Source organism: Limanda limanda, chromosome 17 (genome assembly GCF_963576545.1).
Source record: "Limanda limanda chromosome 17, fLimLim1.1, whole genome shotgun sequence".
Classification (NCBI taxonomy): Eukaryota; Metazoa; Chordata; class Actinopteri; order Pleuronectiformes; family Pleuronectidae; genus Limanda; species Limanda limanda.
In genome coordinates this window covers 6,705,366-6,728,286 of record NC_083652.1, presented here as the reverse complement: position 1 = coordinate 6,728,286, position 22,921 = coordinate 6,705,366, and the positions used below count along the sequence as shown (strand labels likewise).

The window sequence follows — 22,921 nt, the reverse complement described above, 5'->3', positions numbered from 1 at the left end:
AGCAAATCAGTGAAATCAACATTTAAATAATCAAACAACACAATGTATGTTATTATTGTTATAATCTTGTGATGAGCAGCATTTAACAAACATCTGTGAATCAGTCTTTTTGTTTTGCATCCATCTTGATTGCAGACTTTAACCAGTAGGTGGCAGCACTCCGCCCCGGTGCGTCATATCTGCACAATAGACGGACAAGATGACCCCAACGTCATATTTTGTGGGCGTGTCGTTGTGTCACTTCCGTCATAAATACAACAAATGGCTGATGCTAGCTGTTCCGCTTCGGTCTACTGTCGATTCAAGCTCTGCTTTTCCTTATTTGTGTGTGTTTTCTGAGCCCGAGTCTACATAAGCGGCCGCTCACCATCAGGTCAGTGCACAGCATGTAGCAGCCGGATGCTAGCTGGCTAGCTCAGGCTGCTTTAGCTCAGTTAGTTCAAATCGTACCCGGACGTTTATCCTCAAACCATCGTCAAAACCCTGTTGTGGTCGCGCAGTGTTCTTATTGTATTGTGTGTGCGCGTGAATAGATAGACAATATCAGTCATAAGGACATTAGTGCTTTGTCTTAGGTGCTAGGGTGGACGCTACCTTGTTAGCATGCTAGCCCCAGTGCTCACTAACTTTTGGGAACAACAAATACGCACACACCTAATCCACAAATTACACTAAGTAGGATCACATTCTCAGGAACCGGAAGCGGTTACACTGCAACAGTCAAACTTTGATTACACGTGTGATACTTTTGGTTGTATAGCCATCAGAGGAATAAAATGTCCAGTAAGATGAAGTCGCTCTATTTTTCAACTAGTATTGCAAAGCATGTTGGGTAGTTCCATGTTAAATCACCAGGCTTATTACTTTATTATAAACAGTTATGTACGTGTGTTGAACGAAATTATATTGATATGTAGCTTAAACGTGATCATTCCCAGCCCATCAACAAATACGTGCTCTGGTCTGACCATGCTGTGATGCTACTTGAGATGATCAATGATCTCCCAGCAACCAGTCTGAAACCAAAGACCTGCTGGATGTTCTGATGACTTTACAAATCAACCTGGTGGAAAATGTTACCAATTTTGTTGAACTGCTTTTTTTTGTGATTCAACTTTAAATGTTATAATCACTCGTATGCTTTTATATTCAGGATAGTGCACTGTTAAGATAGATATGGAGCTGGAATAGAGCTTTAAATTGACATGAGAATTATTTTTCTATGATATGTCAAGGGAGATGTTACCAGTTTAAATCACTGGGTCCCCGCTAAAAGTGTATTCATCAAAATAAGCTTTGCCCTTAATTGAGACCAGGGACAAATCCAATGGTGGTTCAAATGACCCAATCGATCACTGTAGTCGGATTTCATGCTGCTGCCCGTCTCTCCCAGTTGTTCCTTTTCTTTGCCGATAATCAACATAACAGATGAAGGAATTTTTCCGGGGAGGCATCTCATAACTTGTCAAATCTGCTCCTTCTTTCCCCAGTTCCATGGTGGCAGGTTCGACACTCATGGAGCCGTCAGCTAAGCCTGGGACCAACCAGGTGGCCGATGTGGTGTTTGTCATCGAAGGGACAGCGAACCTTGGACCCTACTTTGAATCTTTAAGGAAAAATTACATTCTTCCAGCTATTGAGTAAGGACACAGCGGCTCTCCTGTTCAAAGGAATTCTCTTTTAATTCATGTATTATTTATGTTTTGATTTATTTCTGATTTTTCTTTACTATAGATATTTCAATGGAGGGCCCCCAGCAGAAACAGATTTTGGTGGAGATGTGAGTTTTCTTGTCCTTTTTATAATAAAAAATAATTTAATGTGAAGTTTAAAAAAGTGTTTTTTGAATGTTACTAATAAACTGATTTTCTGCTGCTCCAGTATGGAGGAACACAGTATGGCCTCGTGGTGTTCAACACAGTGGACTGTGCTCCTGAGTCATACGTCCAATGCCACGCACCAACAAGCTCTGCCTTTGAGTTTGTCTCATGGATTGACAGCATCCAGTAATGCTCTTTTATTATAAGCCGTTGAAAGCAGACATTATAAATGGTTAAATATTAAATATTATCTGTTTTTTTCCCCACACAGGTTCATGGGAGGTGGAGCAGAAAGTTGTAGTTTAATTGCAGAGGGCCTCTCTGTGGCCCTGCAGCTCTTTGATGATTTTAAGAAGATGAGGGAGCAAATGTAAGACAGTCTTTCTGTTTCACACTCCTTACAAAGTTATCTTTCAACAACTATGCATCACTCAGCCTATTGTTTGTCCTGTTTGGTCATAATAAAGTAAAGTTATTATCATTGTAACAGAAGGTACATGGGGAAAATCTCATCTATTTTGCCTTTTCTCTTTTTGCCTTTTCCAGAGGTCAAACCCACAAGGTGTGTGTGCTGCTGTGTAACTCTCCTCCTTATCTGCTCCCTGCTGTGGAGAGTGTCAGCTACACCGGCTGCACAGCAGACAACTTGGTCAAAATCATTAGAGATGTAAGTTTTGTGTCATATTTTCTCCATCATGCACTTTAATTGCAAAATTAACTGCATCATTATTTTTTATTATACATATTCTTAGAACAGAATATTTTTTTTGTTCGCTGTGTTAGCTTATTAAAGAACAACATTATTTTGTTTCATTGAATGTGTTTTTATTTTCCTACTTTTCTTAGAAAGGAATTCACTTCTCAGTGGTGGCTCCTCGGAAGCTGCCGGCTCTCAGGTCGTTGTTTGAGCGCGCGTCTCCTGGAGGTGGCGTGGTCGAACCCCATCCAGACTACAGCCAGGACCCTTTCCACATGGTCCTAGTCAGAGGAATTTCACTTCCTGGTGAGAAACAATGATTAAAACCTCTATCAGTCTGTTTGTTCAATTGAAATGTCCTCTGAAAGGAACAGGGTTGCATTAGACTGTGAGGACATTCTTAATAATATATATTCATTGATAGCCCTATTGCTTTTCATTTGATTATTCAGTAAATTTGAATCGCATTTTTGATGGCTTGAACATACTCAAAAATTCACCAAACTTTGCAAGTGCTTCTGGCCTGATGAAAATGTAATTATTCTAGAGTAATTAGAAATTTGAGTGGCAAAATATCTCAACAGCGTCCCCCAACACGAGGGCAATTCTGTCTGATTTAACCGATCTTTACCATATTAGGTACACACAGTATACCATCACATACCACATGACCTAATTCTTTGTAAGTTCACTGTTATCTTATCTTTAGCAATGCAATGGTGTCTTAACTTGGTTATTATTTGTAACTTAGTCTGAAATGCCAATTAACAAAAAATATGGGAATGACGTTTTAACTTAACTCACGTACAGTATAAAGATAGATGACAACTTCTTAGGTAGAGAGCGATTTTTTAAATTGATGATTCAGCCTAGTGTACTGTTTTCTCTAGCACTACGCAGAATAATGGAGTTTTATAGTTTTCCATTTTTCTTAGCACAGTACTCTGCTGTTTTCTACTTCTTCAGGCTAAAAATGACAACTGTAAACCCGGCATTAATGTTGTGAATCTTATTCTGTCCATCTTTTTTTTTGTCTGTGCTTTTCAACTGAGGCTCTAAATTGCCCATTTCTTTATAATACCTCCTCTATCAACATCAAACTCCTCCAACTTCCACTCTGATTTAGTTTTGCGTTTCGTTCTTGCCAGTTTCCTTTAATCACATCCCCATAAATATATGGCTTTACGTCACCAGTTGCTAATTTTACATCTGTTAATTGCTGCAGGAGATATAAAAAAATGTGTTAAGTTTGTGTTAGTTTCCATTGTTATAAATAAAACCATTTTGAGCTCGTCCCATTGGCTACTCCTACACTTTTTAGTGATGAATAGAGAATTCCCTGATAATTATGTGTTATTTTTTACCAATAACGAGGCACTGTTGGTCTCTCACACTGTGAATTCTAAATGTTCTCAAGTTTGCCTTGCCAAACTGTGTGAAAGTTCTAAGCATCTATTATTGACTGTCTCCAGTTTCCTCAGGTGGAGGACCCGGACCGCTCAAACCTGTCCTCCCTCCGCAGCCGCTACCTGTCTCTCAGCCTCTCGTTGGACCCTCACAGCCCCCTCCACCCATAAACACACCCCACCCTTATCAGGTAATGGGCAAGAAGCCATACAGCGCAAGGCTGACTGGAGACTTAATTCCTGCCTCTTGCTTTTGGCTCAGTTTCAGACTGTGGTGTTTAAGTTCCTTCCCCAAAAGTTTCACCCTTCTTTGTTTTCCCTTTCATCTGCTTGCTGACAGAATTCGGCTGCCATGAGTGCAGCTCAGGTGGCTGCACAGATGGCTGTGGAGGCAGCCAACGTCCAGAAGAGTCGCTGTGAGTTACCAGTGGACTCTGTGGGCATCTGTGAACAATTCATGTTCGCCAACATTTTAGTTTCCTTTCCTCTGTGTTCACATACTTTTAGTGGGACTTTAGTTTTGACTTTTTAGTTTTTGTTTTTCACAGTATGGTCTCTTTTACTGGACAATAGTTTTCTCAAAATAGTGACAATGTACTAATTCTGCATATTAAGATTATTCACTTGTTGCCCAGAATGACAGAAAAAAATTGACGCAATTGATTGTTTTGGGGCATCAGAGCTTTATTGTCTCGTACCATCAATAATGTTCATTTTTTAAAATATGGTGTATGATCTGACTAACCCTTTTCTCTCTCCTCCTCCAGTCCCAGGAATGGTCAATCAAGGCCCCCCGTTCAACAGTCAGCCAAACCTCCCATCAGTCCCTGGGGTGAAGCTCAGTCAGCCCAGCATATCGACGGTCACTACGTCATCGCAGCCTATGATGCCACAGCAACAGGTTCCTCCAAATCAGCAGCAGCCGGTCCCACCCCCAGGGCAGCCTCTACCCAATCAGCAACCACAGCAGCCACCTCAGCAGCAGCCCTCAGCGAATCAGCCCACAGCGCCTTCAGTGCAGGCCAACATGGTAAGTTCTGACAAGAATCAATATTATTAAACTAATGAAATTATACCATTTGTTAAAACCTCCAGAGCAGAAGCTTAACACCACCTAACTCAATTTATAGCCATTGTCACATGTTGTTTTATCACTTGAACTCCTGAACCTAAATTTATATATATCCAAAACATAACAAAAAGCAGAACCTAGAGCTAACACTTTTAAAGTTTCTCTTAGAATAATTGTCACATACCCCTATCGGTGATTGGTTGCTGTAATCCTTCTTCCTGTCTATACTGGCCTTAAAGCAATCCCCTAATCTATTCAAGTGTCCAAGTACAGTAGAGCTAGACAAATGAAGAGCATACATTTCTACAGGAGTCTTGCTTTGTGCCAGATTCCCTCTGTGCTTCCTCTCTGTGTTTCCTTGTGGAGCAGTAGTTGAGGGATCGTAACGCATTGCAGGAAGTTGTACAAAAGACTCAGTAACTTGGAAGAAACTGGCTTGATTTGATTAGCTCAGACTGCTAAAACCGGATGCTACCTTCAACTGAACCTGCACAGAACGAGGACTGTAGATTCTGTCCCCTGTGTCTTACATTGGAATTGTGCTTGGAAATAATCTAATCTTTGTTTTAATGTACAGAAGAAACAATTACATTGACCTAGATTAAGAGTTGTGCTTTAGTTACAGTTTAAAGTTGGAATAAGGTGCTTTTTCAGTGTTGCTTTTCCTCTAGTGTGGTGTGCAGTTTTTTTGTGAATATAAAATAGAAACAAATACAAATTCTAGGTTAAAGGAAGCTCCTCCAAACTGGAAGAATTGCTTTGCTGTTTTCACCCCCTTGTAAACAATATTAATGCTTAAATCATATGGAAATGGCCCAGCTTAAGTCTTGAGTCAGACAACCAAGACTTCACTGATCTGTGATGCTGTATCACCAGCAGCCGAGAGCGGAATTTGCAGACGAACACACTTGTCTGAAGTCTGATATCAAAATGAATTTTAAATGTTAGTACTACGATTAGATCAAAACCAGAACATGTTCCACTTTCACTAGAAAAGCACAGAGGGTACAGTCATTGTTTTCTTTCTGTTTTCAAATTCCTTCATTGAATCTTCTTTCTAGTAGAAGAACATGAATTTTATTTTAATATTGATTCAACAGTCTAAAATGAGCCAAACCTAATATTGAATGATGTTCAACTTTAATCCACTCTACAGAATGACATGCTTTGTTATATTAACTTGATAAGAAATATAATTTATTTTGTGAGTATGTGCTTCAACAAAAGTGTTTGACAGGTAGAGGTTCTGTTCTGTTCTTAAATTGCACCTGTTGACAACATGTAACCTCCTCCTCTATTTCATTTGACAGCCTGGTGTGTCAGGACCTCAAAGCAATGCAATTGGACAGCAGCAAGGAGTAGCCAATAAGATTGTTGCATGGACTGGCGTACTGGAGTGGCAAGAGGTAACACTCAGTAAAGTCTATCTTTTAAATAGATAATTTTTAGTGAAAACAGGACTCCCATCAACAGAATGTCTGATACCTTCAAAGAATGGAATTTCCCAATGGAATTATTTGGGAACTGGATTTTAGCTTCACTGGCAGGCCGACTTTGTCACCTTCAGACAGTTTTACAGTCTTAATGCTAAGCTAAGCTAACAAGCTTCTGGCTCCAGATTTATATTTAAGAGACAGATAAGAGAGTGGTATTGATCCTCTCATCCTACTCTCGGCAGTAAAGTGAATATTTCCCCAAAACGTCAAACTGTTTATTTTTAATTAACTTTCCTGGCCTGATGTCCCAGCTGCCTGTGGTAGAAAGCTGAAATCAAAACTTGAGTTGGTATCGACTGCTCTGCCAACATACTGTGATCCTCACCGCTGTGGTATGTCTTTAATAATCGTTTGTCATTGATTGTTATGCACTGTGATTAATTGCACATCATTATGCCATCCTATTTCTATTGGTTTAGCTCAAGGTCAAATTGATTTAGTTTACAGTTGCTGTGCTGATCTTGGAGAGTGGATGTTAAATGGCTTTTATGCGACACTCGTAAGGCCTTTAAGTGTTTGTGTTGGGTAGGACAGACTCGGATCAATCCCCTCTATCGACTTCACCCTCATCCTCTCATCTTCTTTGTCAAAAAATATTTAAGTCGGTTAAATGGACCGCAATAAGAGTTAAAACCTCAGTAAACTCTAAATCTTGCAAATTAAAATGTACAGTCGCAAAATAGCCTGAGAGGGAAGAATAGGAGCAGGAAACGCTGCTCATAATCAGCTGTTTCCTCTTCACAGTGTTATCAGTATGATGATGTTTTGGCTGAATTTCAATCTGTTTATTCTGGAAAGATATTGCCGTGCAAAATGTGGGATAATGTTTCAGAATGTGTTTTTTTTAAACCACTTATAACTGAAGGGAGATGTGTTTAGTCACTGTTCATCCTCTAAATGAGTAAACCATGTGTCCGCAGGAAATCCTAGCATAGTGCATAGACAGCACAGGGCGTACAGTAGGTCTGACTAATATGTGATTGATTGATCATTGATCCTTTATTGATGCTCTGAAGATTAAGAGTGATGGAATGATTCCCAGTAGGATTGCTGCATAGACGTGTTCTATTGTGATTTTTGACATTTTGCTTAAGAACAGGTTATCTGCACGTCTGTAAAAGTTCATCCATCCATCCTTATTTTAATTGCTTGTCCTAATTGAGGTCGCAGGGGCAGAAGGGTGAACAGTGCAGCTCATTTATGATAATTATCTGCTATATTCTCAAACTACCTCTAGGCCCAGTGAAAAAATTTGGAGGCATCCTGCGATTAACCACCACTGAAATTATTAGCGACTAATAGCTGTATTACACCAAGATTAGTGGGTATTCAAATGTTTTTTAAACATGGGTAAACTAGCTAGAGAAGGAGATAAAATCCCTTCACATTGCCAGTTGAGTTTGCTTTTCCGTTTACCCTGGTGATCCATGTTTGACATCACAAATGCACCATAAGCTGTAGCGCTGTCTCACCTAAGTGTTTTGCCGAGGGAGCGTTCACCTGGGTGTCATGTCATGTCATGTTATATCGTCGCAGTGTTGTCTTGTCTTGGTGTGTGTCCTGAACGTGCTCCATGTTTGTCTTTTTTTCACTTTTTCCAAAACAAATGCACAAGCTGTCTGGTCCAAGGTTTTTATGACAGGTGATATTGGAAACAACATCGCTTTTGTCCACAGAGGGGCCAAAATCAACAAAAAAGAGGTTCCTTGTAGGAGGTTTTGGCAAAGGTGCAGGTGTAAATTACAGGGCAGATCGAGGATTTTCTCTTTAAAACTTGTTTTAATTGTGCAGTGAGTGACTTACATTTGAGCCATATTTGTATTTATGCCATAACTTCCTTGTCTTTACTGAGCACAGTAGTATCTTAGTAATGTGTCTATAATTTTTGTGAAGTTAATAAGTTCAAAGAGCTTTCTTTTGTTCTTGTCTCAAATCCCTGTGAGATACTTTTAAAGAAATGTTACTCCAGGTATTTGTTTTCAGACTCGCTTCCTAATTTTCAATTTATCTCCTTCCGCACCCATTCCCCTCTGAATCAATTCCCTGCAGAAGCCTAAAGCCTCATCAATGGATTCAGCCACCAAACTAACGCGTTCTCTGCCGTGTCAAGTACACGTCAACCAGGGTGAAAATCTGTGAGTAGCCACTGAAATACTCAACCTGATCTGTATAAAAATATATTTTTTTAAACAAACTTTGAAATTGCTTTCCATTTTGTGTCTCCGTACAGAAACACAGACCAGTGGCCCCAGAAGCTTATTATGCAGCTGATTCCACAGCAGTTACTGGTGAGAAATGTTTTCAGTTTGTGAAAGTGCTGTGCCGTCTCTTATTTGCAGCAGTGATTTCTTTATGAATGATGCATAACTAAGTCCTTTCCCGGTTGCTCTCTTTCTAGACAACCTTAGGTCACCTCTTCAGAAACTCCCGAATGGTTCAGTTTCTCTTCACTAACAAAGACTTGGAGTCGCTGAAAGGCCTCTACCGCATTATGGCCAGTGGTTTCGTAAGTTTTTAATCACTTGTCCTCTTCCTGAACCTCAAATGTGCATTTTCTCCATGTCCCTCATCTTATGCATCATTCAGTGTGCCTCAATACATTTTCCATGAGTGACAAATGAGTGCAGCTCCCACCTCCGTCCAGTAGAAGGGCTGAACATGAGCGTGTGTTGCAGTGTTGTGTTCCAGACTCTAGAGGGGGTTCCAGGCCATACGTTCAGTCACATTCAGGCTAGATAATAGGATTTTGAAATATGCTTTGCCATCAGTTCAGGCACAAAAAAAGCTTTAATTGTTTAGTTCTGATTCAGTTCCAGAAGGCTAGCATAATGATAGGGGTTTTGTCAGTGCGGTGCATTGTTAATAAGGTAACACCATTGAGGAATAGCATTACTAGTATTCAGTCCAGCTGAGCTCTGCCTCAATTTGATTTACGGCCTAGGGAAAGCACTGTATGAATTAAGTTAATACCATTTCCATTCAATTTATAAAACCGATATGTTTGATTGAGCAAGGGAGCTCAGGAGGAGGTTATGTCCCCAAGCTCGACCCCATCACATAATTACGCACGAGTCCCAAGGTGTCAAGGTCTTAATCTGCCCTGTGAACCCCCCCCGACAGGCTGGCTGCGTCCACTTCCCCCACACTACGTCGCCCTGTGAGGTGCGGGTGCTGATGCTGCTCTATTCATCCAAGAAGAGAATATTCATGGGCCTCATTCCCAACGACCAGGGCGGTTTCGTCAACGGCATCCGGCAAGTCATCACCAACCACAAGCAGGTCCAGCAGCACAGAGCGGTGAGTGTTGATGGGAGGAGAAAGTGGAGCGGGCTGGTGGGAAGAGAGGAAGGCTTCAGTGCGGGGGAGAATATGTGGTGTGTGGAGACCAAAGGGAAGTGATAATGAGGAGGCATTATAGAGCAGCACCAGGGAATTGAGGTGCAATGTTTAAGGCATTAAGGTGCATTGTTATTGACATTTCATTTAGTGAACCCAGTATCTTCACAGCGGCCACTAACTTCTCTCACTCTCGTGGAGGCTAATGGGGTTAGCATTAGCATTAGCTGCAACATTACCTGACTGTTGCACTCTCACCTCATTACCTGTGCTTAGGTGATGGAGTATAGATGCAATACATCAGTGCATTTTTGTGTAATTAATAACATAATCCATTGGATTAAAAAATGTTAACCTGAGCTGAATGCTAAAATATTGCACCCTTAAGAAATGGACGTAGCCACAATATTTTTTATTTAACAAGTATCTTTTTCTGTGTTTAGATGTCAGCTTAAGGGCAAAGCTATTGTCACCATTAACAACCATTCTATTACTGTGGCAGATTAGAGTTGATCAGCACTGCTGTGAATATTGTTGAAATTAAATTTAAGCTAAAGCCAAAAGCAGCTAAACCCTTCCCACATTTATCTTCAGTAGTGTTTTGTAGCTAACTGAGAGTGAAACTTACCTCAAGTGTTTTTAAAGTCAAAGCGATGGTGATGTTGACCTGAATGGACATTTATTTTGTTGTTGTTTTTAGGCTGTTCACACAATGGAGCACTTTTCTAAGAAACCCCCATGTGCCAACACATAATAACATCATCATCCTAAAGCAGCATTAGTTTAGGTTTTATTTAAAAGAAAAAAAATGATTGAAAGAAAAAAGACATGGACCTTTATTAAGCTGCTTTCAGATATGTACTGGAGTCCAGATAATCTCCTGACATGCTGTGGAGGGCCACTATGTGTAAACACAGCAGGGGATTCTCCAGAGGATTCACAGCGAGTGGGGGGGTGCGTTAATGATGCAGCCGCAAAAGTTCACATCTAAAAATGGCTGTCACCTAACATACTTTTTTGGGACAAATTCATAAACCAAACATCATTTCAAAAAATGATCAGCAGATTAATCAGTAACTATATTAACTGCAAGCCCAGCCCTCTTGACCTGTCTTGTTTTACAAAATACCAGTTCAGTGTAATGTCATTACAGTAACACAATTAAGAAAATACATCGTATATCAACAACAAGGTAAAAGCACTTTGAGATTCAGTTTCAAATACATTTAAATATAGTAAAAATGTTGCTTTGCCAGGCTCTCAAGATGGAATTGTACATGAGATGCTTTTAGCAAAGTGATGGAGTGGCAGCGGTTTAGGCCCATCTTAAGGGACAGGAAATCTCAAATCCAGGCCCGTCCCTTCAGCCCCCACGGAGCAGGTGAACCAGTTCCTGTCGCTGAGTTCATCACGGGTTACAAACTGCTGCCTCGTCCACGTGGCAGAGAAACTTCACTTTCCCTTCCCTGCTCATCTTCATCCCTGGAGACGGGATAATTTAAAATGTGTCCTCTGGATTAGCCGTCTGCTCCGCTCCAGCTTATTGCATAGCTTCATGTGAGACAATGCAGCACCCAGTCACAGAGAAGAAGCATTCCTCTGTTTAAAAAAGAATGAGGCTTTCTGTTGGGTTAACACGAGTTAAATCACGTTTCTTGCCGCAGTCTGCTCTCATCAGTGGTGATGGCATTTGTTTACTCACCCTGCTAATTTTACCTCATTGTAAAACCGCGTCGGCCCTATATGTAACTTGAATCTTTGTGTACGAGCACCGGTGCATTTAGAGAAGCCAGTAGACATAAAATTATAATGAAGACATTTTTTTTTCCTACCTCTTGTGTATCATCACATATTCAGTGCTGCATCGCTAATAGGGAAGCGCTACAGCAATCTTAACGTAATTAAAATTTCAATTTGGACCAGTAGTTAAGGTTTCTCTGTGCAAAGCCCTGGAGTGGCATTCTTCAGGAAGGAGATTGTAGTTTGTTCTGTTCACAGCAAGGATAAATTGAATAATTTCACCCTGAAAAGTGATGTAGGCTTTAAAACGTGATCCAGGATGTTACAGGTTACTGGGTTAAAGACGGGAGATAAATCACAAACAGCACAAGAGAAGAAAGAAGCAGATGTTATTGTCGGTCAGAAAACACACCATGCATTAGCACGTTCCCTGTGTGACTTTTTCGATAATTCTCCTTTTTCTCTGAGTCTGTAGTTAAAAATGTGTGGTTCAGAGGAGGAGCGAAAAACCCTTTTCCCTCTGTGTCTCCCCCTCTGTGTGGAAAAACACACAAACCACCCTTGCACCTGCAGAGCACAGCTAACGACATCACACTTCTCAGATCTCCTTTAATCCTTTTTAAGTCCAGCACCGTCCAAGTAAAATGTGCGTACATATTTGTTTTAGATATAAATCTGGATTGTAAGGACCTACTTTGAGGTGTTTGTTGGTGGGCGTTAGAGCAACAGGTTGCCTCCTTTCTCCTTCCACTGTGGATTGATAAGATTTTTTTACACTACAGACAGCTGAAGTGGTAAATCATCAATTTGTTTTAAAACCGTGAAATCCAAAATAGCAAACGCCTCAGCGGGAGGTGCTTAAAGTAGAATCTCAACTTGTGCATCATCATCCTCTACGGTTATTTTTGCTTTCCGTCTGTACGCCCACCGACAAAAGGAGTGGACATGCAGATTTAAAGCAACACTTTCAATGTTGTTAACACAGACAACATCCAAAACATGCTGCAAATGTGGAGAATTTACTTGTTTTTTTTTGACAAAAAAGACTGCGCTCTTTAAATGAGAGCTGTGATTTTTCAAGTCTTAATGCTGCTCCTTATGTTGAAAGGATTATTGGTCACCATAATTCTCCCTGCTGTGTATTCTGGCGACAAAGGAAACAATCCTCAAGTAATATTAATTTGAGTACTGGTTACAGAATCAAATGCTCTTGTTTCTATCCCAAAAATAAATTAACACAAAAGAAACATGATGTAGGTATCTTTCATATTCAATTCCTCGAACAGCGTTTTGTGAAGGTACGTTGGCGACGAAAACTATGAGAGTTGTGAGCGCTCAGTCATGGATTCGTCAGGGCCCTTCCACTCATACATGCACTCCTAAGTTTTTCTGGAATTGTCTGAGTACACACGATTGATGAAGCAAGCTGCAACAGGACACACACACACACCTAGATGTTAGGGTCATCATTTTTTTACTCTCAAATAACCAGGCCTGTCTCAACTGGAGAATGGAAAGCTGAAAAATAAATAAATACTTCCGGACTTATGAGTGTCTATTTTTCTCCCTGAGATATTTTCAAAAAACATCAGAAATAAGTTATCCTCTGAATGTGTAAATTGACTGAATCTAAATGAATATGTGAATCATATCTGTATCTGTCGATTTAACTGACTCCAAAAAAAAGGATGATTTCTGATGCAGTTAGACAAGACAATTCCAGCTGCTGACTGTTAGCAGCTGGAACTGACTGTGTTAATTCACCTGTTTGTACACTTCATATATTATCATCTCTCACCTCTGTGCAGAGCCACATCACACCTCAAAAAAAAACCTCGAGCTTCGTACATCTGTATAAAAAAAAGATCTGCTCTGTTTTATAAGTTCTTCATACATTCGATTTTTTCTCTCCAGATTTAATAGTTTAATAGTAATTTTGCTACTTTACAAATCTGTGTATTTTAATGTTTATAAAACGCATAGGTCACTATGCTCTACTCTCCTGTTCTACGAGTACTGATGTGATGTGCTTGAGCAAAGTACTGAGACACCATCACTTTTAGCCCCGAACGCAGGAAAATAAAGACTTATTTGAAATGGGCATCTTAAAGAGATCTATGTTGAGTGAGGTAAGGCAGAGTAGTACTTGAGAAGAGTATGCATACTGAGTAGAGCGTGGCCGGTTAGGATGCTGATACTCACCAAGAGTAAAAAACTTCCAATACTGATATAGATACATTCAAATTTGCAATGATAACTAAAATGTCATAATCAAACCCTTACAACAAAGAATGTAGTATTGATATTTTACAGTTTAACCATGCACTTTACGAATAAAATGTAAACATAAATGCACATCTATTCTGCATTGATTATTCTGTAGAATAAAAATGTTCATATCGGCAAACATAAACAAAGATACATATTTGTCTGTAAAAAGCTCATATTGTCACATCCATCAGTCAGCTGGGCTCTACTACTGAGTTTATAAATTAAGGTGATAAAATGCATGTTTCCATGTGACACTGTTTGAAAAACTTCTATCCTCCTGTTAAACATTCTCTCTGTTTCCATGCAGCAGCTGGGCGGTGCAGGTGGACCAATGCAACCTGGTCAGGTCCCACCGAACCAGAACTTCCTCAACAGGCCCTCTGGTCCCATCCCTGTCTCCCATGGCAACGTCCAGCAGCAGGTATGTGAGCCCACTCTGTTCTGGCATGTCTGCCTGTGCTCCTACAGTTCCCCCTCTCACACTGCCTATTGTTGACACCTTTACTACCCCCGGTGCTCGCTGGTTTTCTGCATGTCTTACTATTAACACTCTCCTCCGCTGTGCTCCCTTTTTTTCCCCACACTTCCACCACTCTCCCCCCATTCCTCCTTCTCTCTGATCCGTCCTGTGAACCAGTCTGTGGTGGTGGGCATGCCTCCTGTTAGTCAGGTTTCTATGATGGAGGAGCAGCAGAGGCAGAACAACATGGTGAGCCCCTCAGGAGCCTCTTATCATACAATGTGGTCACAAACTCAGGATTTAAGGCTTTTAAAGTATTGATGCATAATTCAGTTGTGATAGGTTTTCAGTTTTTTCTACTATGCATTGACATCTTTTATTGAACCACATGGATTCATCGATACATCACAGTCCTTCCGTCCTATTTGTCTTTTTTTCTCTATGATGCTAATAGAGTATATAACTCGAAATAACCATACATACCTAGTAAGCTGCTTTTAAAATCATATTAAACCTGTTTAGAGCTGGGTAACAATAATAATGATGAATAATAAACAATAAAAATCACTGCAATTTAATTGTATCCATAGCAATATAACAAAGTTCAATATAGAGATAAATTGCTAAGACATTGTGTCATGTCACATTGTTGTGACATGTTTATTTCACTGTTTAAGTGCAGGTGTGTGTAAAAAGATTAAAACCACAAGTTTCAATTAAGAGCAAAAATATGTCTAATACGTATCAATTTGATATGATAACTGAAATTGAAACTGATATATTTATTTATCCTTCATATTTTTTGGCATATTGCCCAGCCCTTAACCAGTTCCAGTTTTTCTTAAAGGTCCCCTCGTATGCCCATTTTACCACAGTTGATATGGTTCCTTGGGGTCTTAATGAAATGTCTGTAACATTTTTTGGTCAAAATACCACAAGGATCATTTAAAACAACAGCCTTTTTACCCTGTCTAAAACAGCCCTCTTAAGATTGACCTCTTTTGAGTCCCCCCCCCCCCCCTCTCTCACCGCCCCGCCCCCCCCCGTCAATCACACACACACACACACACACACCCACTTTCACGTCTTAAATCTCTCCTTAGCATATGTAAGGTTGTTAAAATAATTTTAAGTCACTGTCCTGCACATATTTCTGTATTTGTTTGTTGTGTTTCTTCATTGAAGCTACAATTTTAAAACTACTACACCCTCTGATAAGGATGTACATTTATTTAAATACATGCATTAGATATGTGTGTATACAGTATATAATTGTATCTGAGCGCTCGCACACACACACACACACACACACACACAGACACACGCACACACAGACACACGCACACACACAGATAGACACAGACACACACAAGCAAAGGGATGTGGGGGCTAGCCTTGGAAGCTAACACTGCTGCAACTTCTGCGGCGAAATGCACTTAAAACCCCGGGTATGAGTCTATTTTAAAGCGAGCAACGGAGGCGGCAGCGAGCTGCTGGTGACCGGCACCGGTTCGTGCAGCTCGGGCTGCGTGGAGCAAATCTGTAAGAGCCACAAAAGTTATAATGTGCAGCTCTCTGCCCCCCTCCTCCTCCTCCGCTTCGCCACCCTGGCGCTGAGCGAGCCCACCGGCACCGGTACAATGCAACCGGAGACCGGGGGAGGTTCCTTGAACACGTTCCAATGCTAGTTTCTAACAAAGACAAACACACACAGAAGCTACAAGTCGGGTTAGCCTCCGAGTGCATTGTTTTCTATGTAAACGTGCTGCATGCCCGGGACGCCACAAACATACACACACACAAGCTAGACTCCGAGAGCTAAGAGCTAACAGCGGCACACACACAGAAGCCAGCGTTAGCTGCTGCTGCTAACAACAACAAAGTTACATCCAGTTGAGGCAGCATAACCACAGCATCAACACAGTGAAGCAGCTCCGAGCTCCTACCTGGAAAAAACACCAACAGCTCACTCTCTCGGCTCCGGGCTCTCGCCTCCCGGGCTCCAGGCTACGGGCTATGGGCTACGCGGTGGCTCTCGGTGGTCGAATTCGTTTCATGCTGCTAGATAGCTTATCCAAATGTTTACAAGGCTTGCAAGAATGCAATCGCGGCGCAAACCGATGGACGGTCAATTAAGTGGGTGGTTCTTAAATCTATTGTGGTTCCATCGATTGGTGGGTCGAGTGTTGATGGGGGTCTCTGCGCTGACGTAAAACTGCCAATGACGTAAAGAATGCCCATAACCCCATTGGACGCTCGCTAGCGCATACTTCCTGACATAGAGAAACCACACCAGATCGCGGGAGTTGTGTTTTGCCACAGTTTTTGGGACGGTAGACATGCCAGATACCCAAATTAACGTGTAGAAGCACTACAAAAGTGGAATTTTCATACGATGGGACCTTTAAGTTTGTGGACGTGTTTTTTTTTTGTTCCATCTACAATCAAAGTCTGTCACAGCATTAAAACCGGTAACTGTCTTTATAGTTGTAGCAGACCACTGTATTGTAAACCATCAGTATTGTGCTTCACAACATATTCTGTAGTTATATAACATGACTTCATTGTCTGAGTCAAAAATACACCGATCAACCATAACATTAAAAGCTTTTACCTGCATTAATGTTGCGGCTGATTGATAAACCCTCTGTTCAACATCATGCTGGTGTACAGCTAATTTCCTATTAGCATGTGTCGACTCGAATGCTCTGCTTGTAGCATGTCGCTGAACCAAATATATTAATTAATAACATGCATGCAGGAGTTTGTGTTATTGAAGAGTAAGTGTTTGTTGGTGAGCATGAGGTGACAGGCAACACAAAACCAACCGGATAGACCGACCCGGTCACGACATCTGACCTGTTTGTACACAAAGGTTGTGTAACACATTAATTACATCCTTAAGGTGGTGAATATAAACCTGGAAAGATTTGTTAATAACATGCCAGTAGTATCCTGATCATCATTCCCAGCTGAATCCAGCGACTTGTTAGTATTTTTGTGGTTGACACAGAACATTCAAATGTGTAAAAGCTGATCACATATAGCCAAAATCTGTAGATTTTTTAAACAACTCATTCACTGTGTATTCTTGTATCACCTGATTTTAGCTGATAGCTGCAGTCTTGTTACATTTCCGACCATCTGATATTTGCTCCATCGCCTCTTCTTTTCATTTGAAGCTCAAACACAAGCATGTATTTCCTGTTCTGATGTGATGTTCAAGCTGGGTTTTGTGAATTCACAGGTCAAGTCTGACATTAGAGGCACTTTTGTGCTGTTCTTGGAAATGTAGGAGCTATAATTTCATTAAGTTTCACTGGCATATTTACTAAATGATCACACGATAGTCTGTGAACACACTGGTTAGTGTCTGGGTTGCGTGTTCTGTAATTTAACTGAGAGCAAATGTAATGTGACCGTATCTTGTGTCTGGTTAAACTGTGTGGCTTTCTTCAGATGGCGATGAGAGCAACCGGACCAGCTAACCAGCAGCCGCCGGTCGGTGGTGTTCCATCCAACCAGGGGGCACAGGGCGGACAAGCCCCGCCCCAAGGCCCCATACTGCGGCTCTCGAACCCAGGAGCCAATCCACAGCTTCGCAGTCTTCTCCTCAGCCAACAGCAGCCAGTAAGAATGCAGCAGGCGGCTTTTTATTAGTGAATCTCTCATACTGTTAACGACTGTTCCAGAAGAGTTTCAGCACAGCTAACGTTGCTCTGCTGTCTCTGTGTCCTCCCAGCAGGGCGGCGTGTCTCACATGCCGGGCATAATGTCCCACCAGGGTTTAGGGCAGCAGTTGGTCCACTCTGCACCAGGAGGGGGGGCTCAAATGCAGGGCCAATGGAGACAACCCCTGGCAGGTTAGCACGCACCCCCATACCCTTTGAAAGAGTTCTCCAACATGTGATTCAAGTTCACACGTAGGACTGGAAAGTTCCTCAATGAAAGGTCATAAGGTTGATATCTAAAAGGATATAAACACATATGAGATAAGTCATGTATCAGTCACCCAAAGTTACATGTAGAAAAGCTCTTTTTATATCTTATTACCTACACTGCTTTCATATAAAGATTACTCTAATATATTGTCCTTAGCAAAGTACTGTTTATTTAATTTACCAATTTTATTTTCTAATTTCACACTGTATCTGTAACACATATCATCCCACAGAGACTTGCTTGAGTTGGATGTTCCATTCAATCATTTTTCTTCTCATTGATTGAAAAAGTTTGCAGAACTTAAGGTCTATTTAGATATTGATTTTGAGATAGAAATGTGTTTTTTTCGGCACCATGATCCCACTCAGACAAACAAAGATGCACTGAAGATGAGATACAACTAGTGACAGTGCTGATTGGTTTCCTCAGGCCCAGTGTCAGTCACTGGTCGTCCTATGTGGTTCGACAGGTTCTTCACATTTGATCTCCTCAAACCTTTTTCACCCAGTTTTTCCATGTGGCATCTTTTGACTGAAATACATGAAGTTTATTTGAAGATATAATAGTGAGAACCTATCTTATTTAACATCACGTGTGTAGTTCTTGTCCATATTCGCTCATTGTTAGTTCTCCTGGTTGGCTTTCCGACTAAATAATACACAAATATGTTAAATTCATTGTTGATGTCCTGGATTTTCAAAGCCTGAGTCTGTTTATTATCTTATCATGTAAGCTTTTCAAATCCCTGTCACGATTGTAAACTACTTCTCGGTGTTGACCTGTATCAGTTGGGGGCTGACTCAGGAAATTTCAGGAACATATGTGGACTTCATTGGATGTCTGAAAACAGCTTGAATGAATGGTTACTGATGGCTGCATTGAGTTTAACCAAAAAGCAAATGTAAAACAGCTAAGTTTGTATAAAGATGGGAAATATTATTTTTAACTACAGACATGATTTAATCCACAGAAGACATTGTACTTTTCATGTGTAATTAAAGACAACATTAAAAAAGCACATAATCCTTAAAAAGCAGGACATCACAGAAACAGAATTAAACAGAATGGAGCTTTCATCAGGTGGACGATCATGCTTGAAGTCTCTTTGTTCATTTACTTTACTTGATTTCCTGAAATCGTAAATTCCTTTTCTTTTCTTTACCCCCCTCTCAAATCCACCTGCAGGTCCCGTGCTAATGTCGGGGGGGCAGAGAGGAGCCGTACCGCAGCCCGGGATGCCCATAGTCTCAAGCGCCATGGAAGATGAAATCCTCATGGACCTTATCTGACCCAACGCGGTGGACTCTGGGTTTTTTTTAGCGAACACTCTGCAGCCATTTGCCAGTTTTGACACATACATCCACTCCGTTGCTTTATTGCTACAACTGTTCAACATAATTAAGGAACAGATCATGAGTAGTTTCTTCGTTTTTTTTCAAGAGACTGAGCATCTGAAGTTAATTAGGGGGCAGACAATGCGAGCATTAGTTTTTCTTGTAAATGGTCAAACCGACGGGACTCTAAATCCTCCACGTTACACACTGGATGGAGCCAGACCAGTGGAAACCAGGAACTGTGTTATGCTTCAGAAGAAAATCTACTATCTCAAGATTTCTACATTTTGTCAAGGAAATCTGAAAAGTAGTATTAGTTTTTTTTTATTGAAATTTAAATTTTTCTGTTTTTTGCTCTGTTTATTATTCATGAAGTTGTTTTCTGAGGGTTGAATAAAACTAAGGAGCGTAGATCTCTGAAGAAGTCATGTATGATTGTGAGGACGTTTTGCTGTTGATGCACATGCACATGATGTTTTGAATGCTGCGTGGACCCTTAAGGTGAGAGAGAGACTGATTTAGACACAGTAAGAGATGGTACAGTGTCTTTTTCTGCCAAATCGTGTCACAGTGTTAATTTTAACTACTACAATATGTCGCGGAACCACAGAGTCCCCTTGTGCCAAGTAGTCCTACCAGATGGCATCAGTTGGCCATGTTTCCTTTGGCATAACATGCTGTCAGTGACCGCATGCGCACATGGCACAGACTCCACATACATGCCCGCAGTCTGCTTTTTTCGAAAACGCGCCTTCGCATTGCACACGCCACACGCATGCAAGTCAAACCCTGCACGCCAACAAACGCCATCCCGTCGTGGTGTGGTGACTCGGGTGCTGCCGACTGCGCGGGCGAGCGAGAGAGAGAGAGAGGAGCCCGTGAACTTTGCACAGCTTCACACGTACGTTCATGACACGTATCAGTTTGTGCCGGGTCTTTTTTTTTCCTCCCTTATTTCCCCCCCCCACACACACACTTGGACACTGTGTATACATACTCTCACCAACAGGAAGTGATGTCAGTCCCTGTCACCTGGGAGACAGAGACGGTTGCTAAGATACCGTGACAGTGGGTTCTTGTTTCCGAGCTTTTCCTCAGCCCTGCGTTCACATTGACTCACACAGATAGACACTAGTCCCTCAGTGGCTGGTGTTCATCCCCCCCCCCCCATCCCTTAATCACTGGCTGGCCCTCGAAGCCCGGCTTAGCTTCACTTTATCTTTCTCTCTCTCTCTCTCTCTCTCTGTCTCTCCCTCTCCCGCCGTCAATCTATCTGCCTCCATCTCACTATCACACCATTAGCGTCTGTCTGAGCTCATAAGTTTTTCAGTCTTTCTTTTATTAACGGTGAAAATGTTCACAAGTTCACATGATGAGTATAATGGAGGCTAACTGGCCTTGATTCATCACGGTTATTTGGCAAGCATCCACCATGCGAGTTTAAAAACTCAATACAGATCACACTTAAAAGAAAATCATTATTATGTTATTCCTTTTTCTTTATCAGCTTGATGTTTTCTTTTGTATAGTGAATATGTCCCTCAAAAGAAATTCGGGCTCCATTTCTCCACCATGTCAAATAGTGTCATCGGTCATCATGTTAACTGTAATGATCTGACCTGTGGTTCCATTAAAGAACCGCCACGGACATGTAACACCATTCTTCCTAAATATTCTTCCACTCCCTCATTGTGCTCCACAGAAAATTATTCAAATCTTGTACATGCACATTTTGCCACACAGTCATTTAGTTACAGTGGCTTCAGAATACATTCCCTTTGTTGTGTTGTAGACTTAAAGGCCCCATATTTTAAACCTTTCTGGGACTTAATTTGAGGTATTGATATATCAGTGGTTTAAAGTCATAAAAAACTGCTGCAATGTGTATTTCCATGTCCTCTCTCCTGCTTCTCTCTGGAGCTGCAGACAGAAGAGGCTGTTCTCACCTGTCTCTTGAGTCCCTCCCTCCTCTGATTGGCTGACTGACCTTTGAGTGACATGCGACCAGGCCTATCACCGGTCTCATTCTGGCGCATTCACTCTGGTAAACACAGCTGAAAGTCACGTTATGTTTGGATACCAGGCAGCCACATTCACAGTCAGTTTAAACAGGATGTTAGTGAACGGTAAGTTACACCATCCTCATGTTTGTTCAAGTTTTAGCAGGACAGTTTCGATAACACATTTTTTAGAATAGACTGAGTGAAAAAGTCTCTGTAGTGACGGTTTTCATACCTTGAGGGTCCCTACTGATCCCCTTCAAGTCATTTTAGATTGTAAAAGCCCAGATAAAGTATTTTACACAATATTGGCCCTTTAAATAACGTTTCAATCATTGAGCATTAGTCTGGCCTCAATTACACTTAATTAAATTAATTTTACGAATCTATTAAACGTCAACCTCACTGAAGCCACTGTATTTTGAGAAACAAAAAATATTGTATAACCTTTTTTAAGCTTAACTCGCCAACATCTTTTGATTACACTTCAAATTACATTTGGAGTTTTACTTGGTCTGACTAATCTAAACATTTAAAGATGTTAAGCTTTGACTAGACATAGGTGTTCCTCCCTTGATGAATACATTTAATAATCAAGAAAATAATCAACTCATCAATCTCTGCAGCCCTACAGTGACCTCTTGTGCCTTGTGTGGAAGCACTTGTGAGTTTTCCCTTTAATCTGTCAGCATCTGTCCTTAAAATCCCAACTAAGAACTCAGTGCACCAAATGATTGATATTATGTTCCATCTTGCCTCTTGTGCACAGTGCAATGTTATTGTGCAAATGAAGATAACATTATGTTAAATGAAATGGAGATAGATAACACAGAACTGTTCACGAGTTCAGATTCTCTTCTAACAGCAGCTGACTTCCAAACGGCGCTGCTTGTAGAAATATGGATGTGCCATTGATTTATTTTTGCAGCAGACACATTAAAGTGGATTTCATCGGTCAATACAACAGATGAAAAAAACAACAGAAAGGGTGAAGAAATAGTCATTTAGAAAATGCAACACTCAATAAGAATAAAAAGTACAAATGGTAAGAAATAAATGAGTTAAAATACAATTACAACAGGTAAAACCATACATTAGTGTTTTCCTTTAACATGTGAACCAAACCCTGTTATAGTCAAAGTCCTTCACTGTCCAACTCACTCCAACGGGACAATCAAACATTTTCTGTGGGACTCTGTGGTGGCAACAGGAATGCTGTTGAAAGATTCATCCTCTGCTGTTTTCAGCTTTTTCAACAATGTAAAAGCTGCGTCTGTCCACTGAGATAAAGACTGTGCAGGTTCATATCGGAGGAAGCCGTTCACCAAATACAACAGTTGTTTCTGA

At 40.9% G+C, this 22,921-nt stretch overlaps 1 protein-coding gene across 4 annotated transcripts; it reads left to right on the top strand.

The window, feature by feature from the left end:
• The first annotated feature begins 262 nt into the window (after window positions 1-262).
• On the top strand, window positions 263-20,002 carry med25 (mediator complex subunit 25). 4 transcript variants are annotated; one of them, XM_061090846.1, is made up of 20 exons: window positions 263-373; window positions 1,491-1,640; window positions 1,735-1,780; window positions 1,882-2,006; window positions 2,092-2,190; window positions 2,367-2,487; window positions 2,667-2,823; window positions 3,990-4,114; window positions 4,264-4,339; window positions 4,691-4,953; window positions 6,306-6,401; window positions 8,544-8,626; window positions 8,722-8,779; window positions 8,890-8,997; window positions 9,612-9,788; window positions 14,146-14,259; window positions 14,476-14,547; window positions 17,758-17,928; window positions 18,041-18,161; window positions 19,426-20,002. In XM_061090846.1, exons 2-20 carry the CDS (start codon window positions 1,495-1,497, stop codon window positions 19,527-19,529), a joined length of 2,262 nt encoding a protein of 753 aa, XP_060946829.1. In that variant the 5' UTR covers window positions 263-373; window positions 1,491-1,494; the 3' UTR covers window positions 19,530-20,002. The 4 variants fall into 4 exon arrangements, with proteins under 4 accessions (XP_060946829.1, XP_060946828.1, XP_060946827.1 ...); XM_061090845.1 differs by having other exon boundaries at window positions 8,541-8,626; window positions 14,149-14,259; XM_061090844.1 differs by having other exon boundaries at window positions 8,541-8,626.
• The last annotated feature ends 2,919 nt before the right edge of the window (window positions 20,003-22,921 follow it).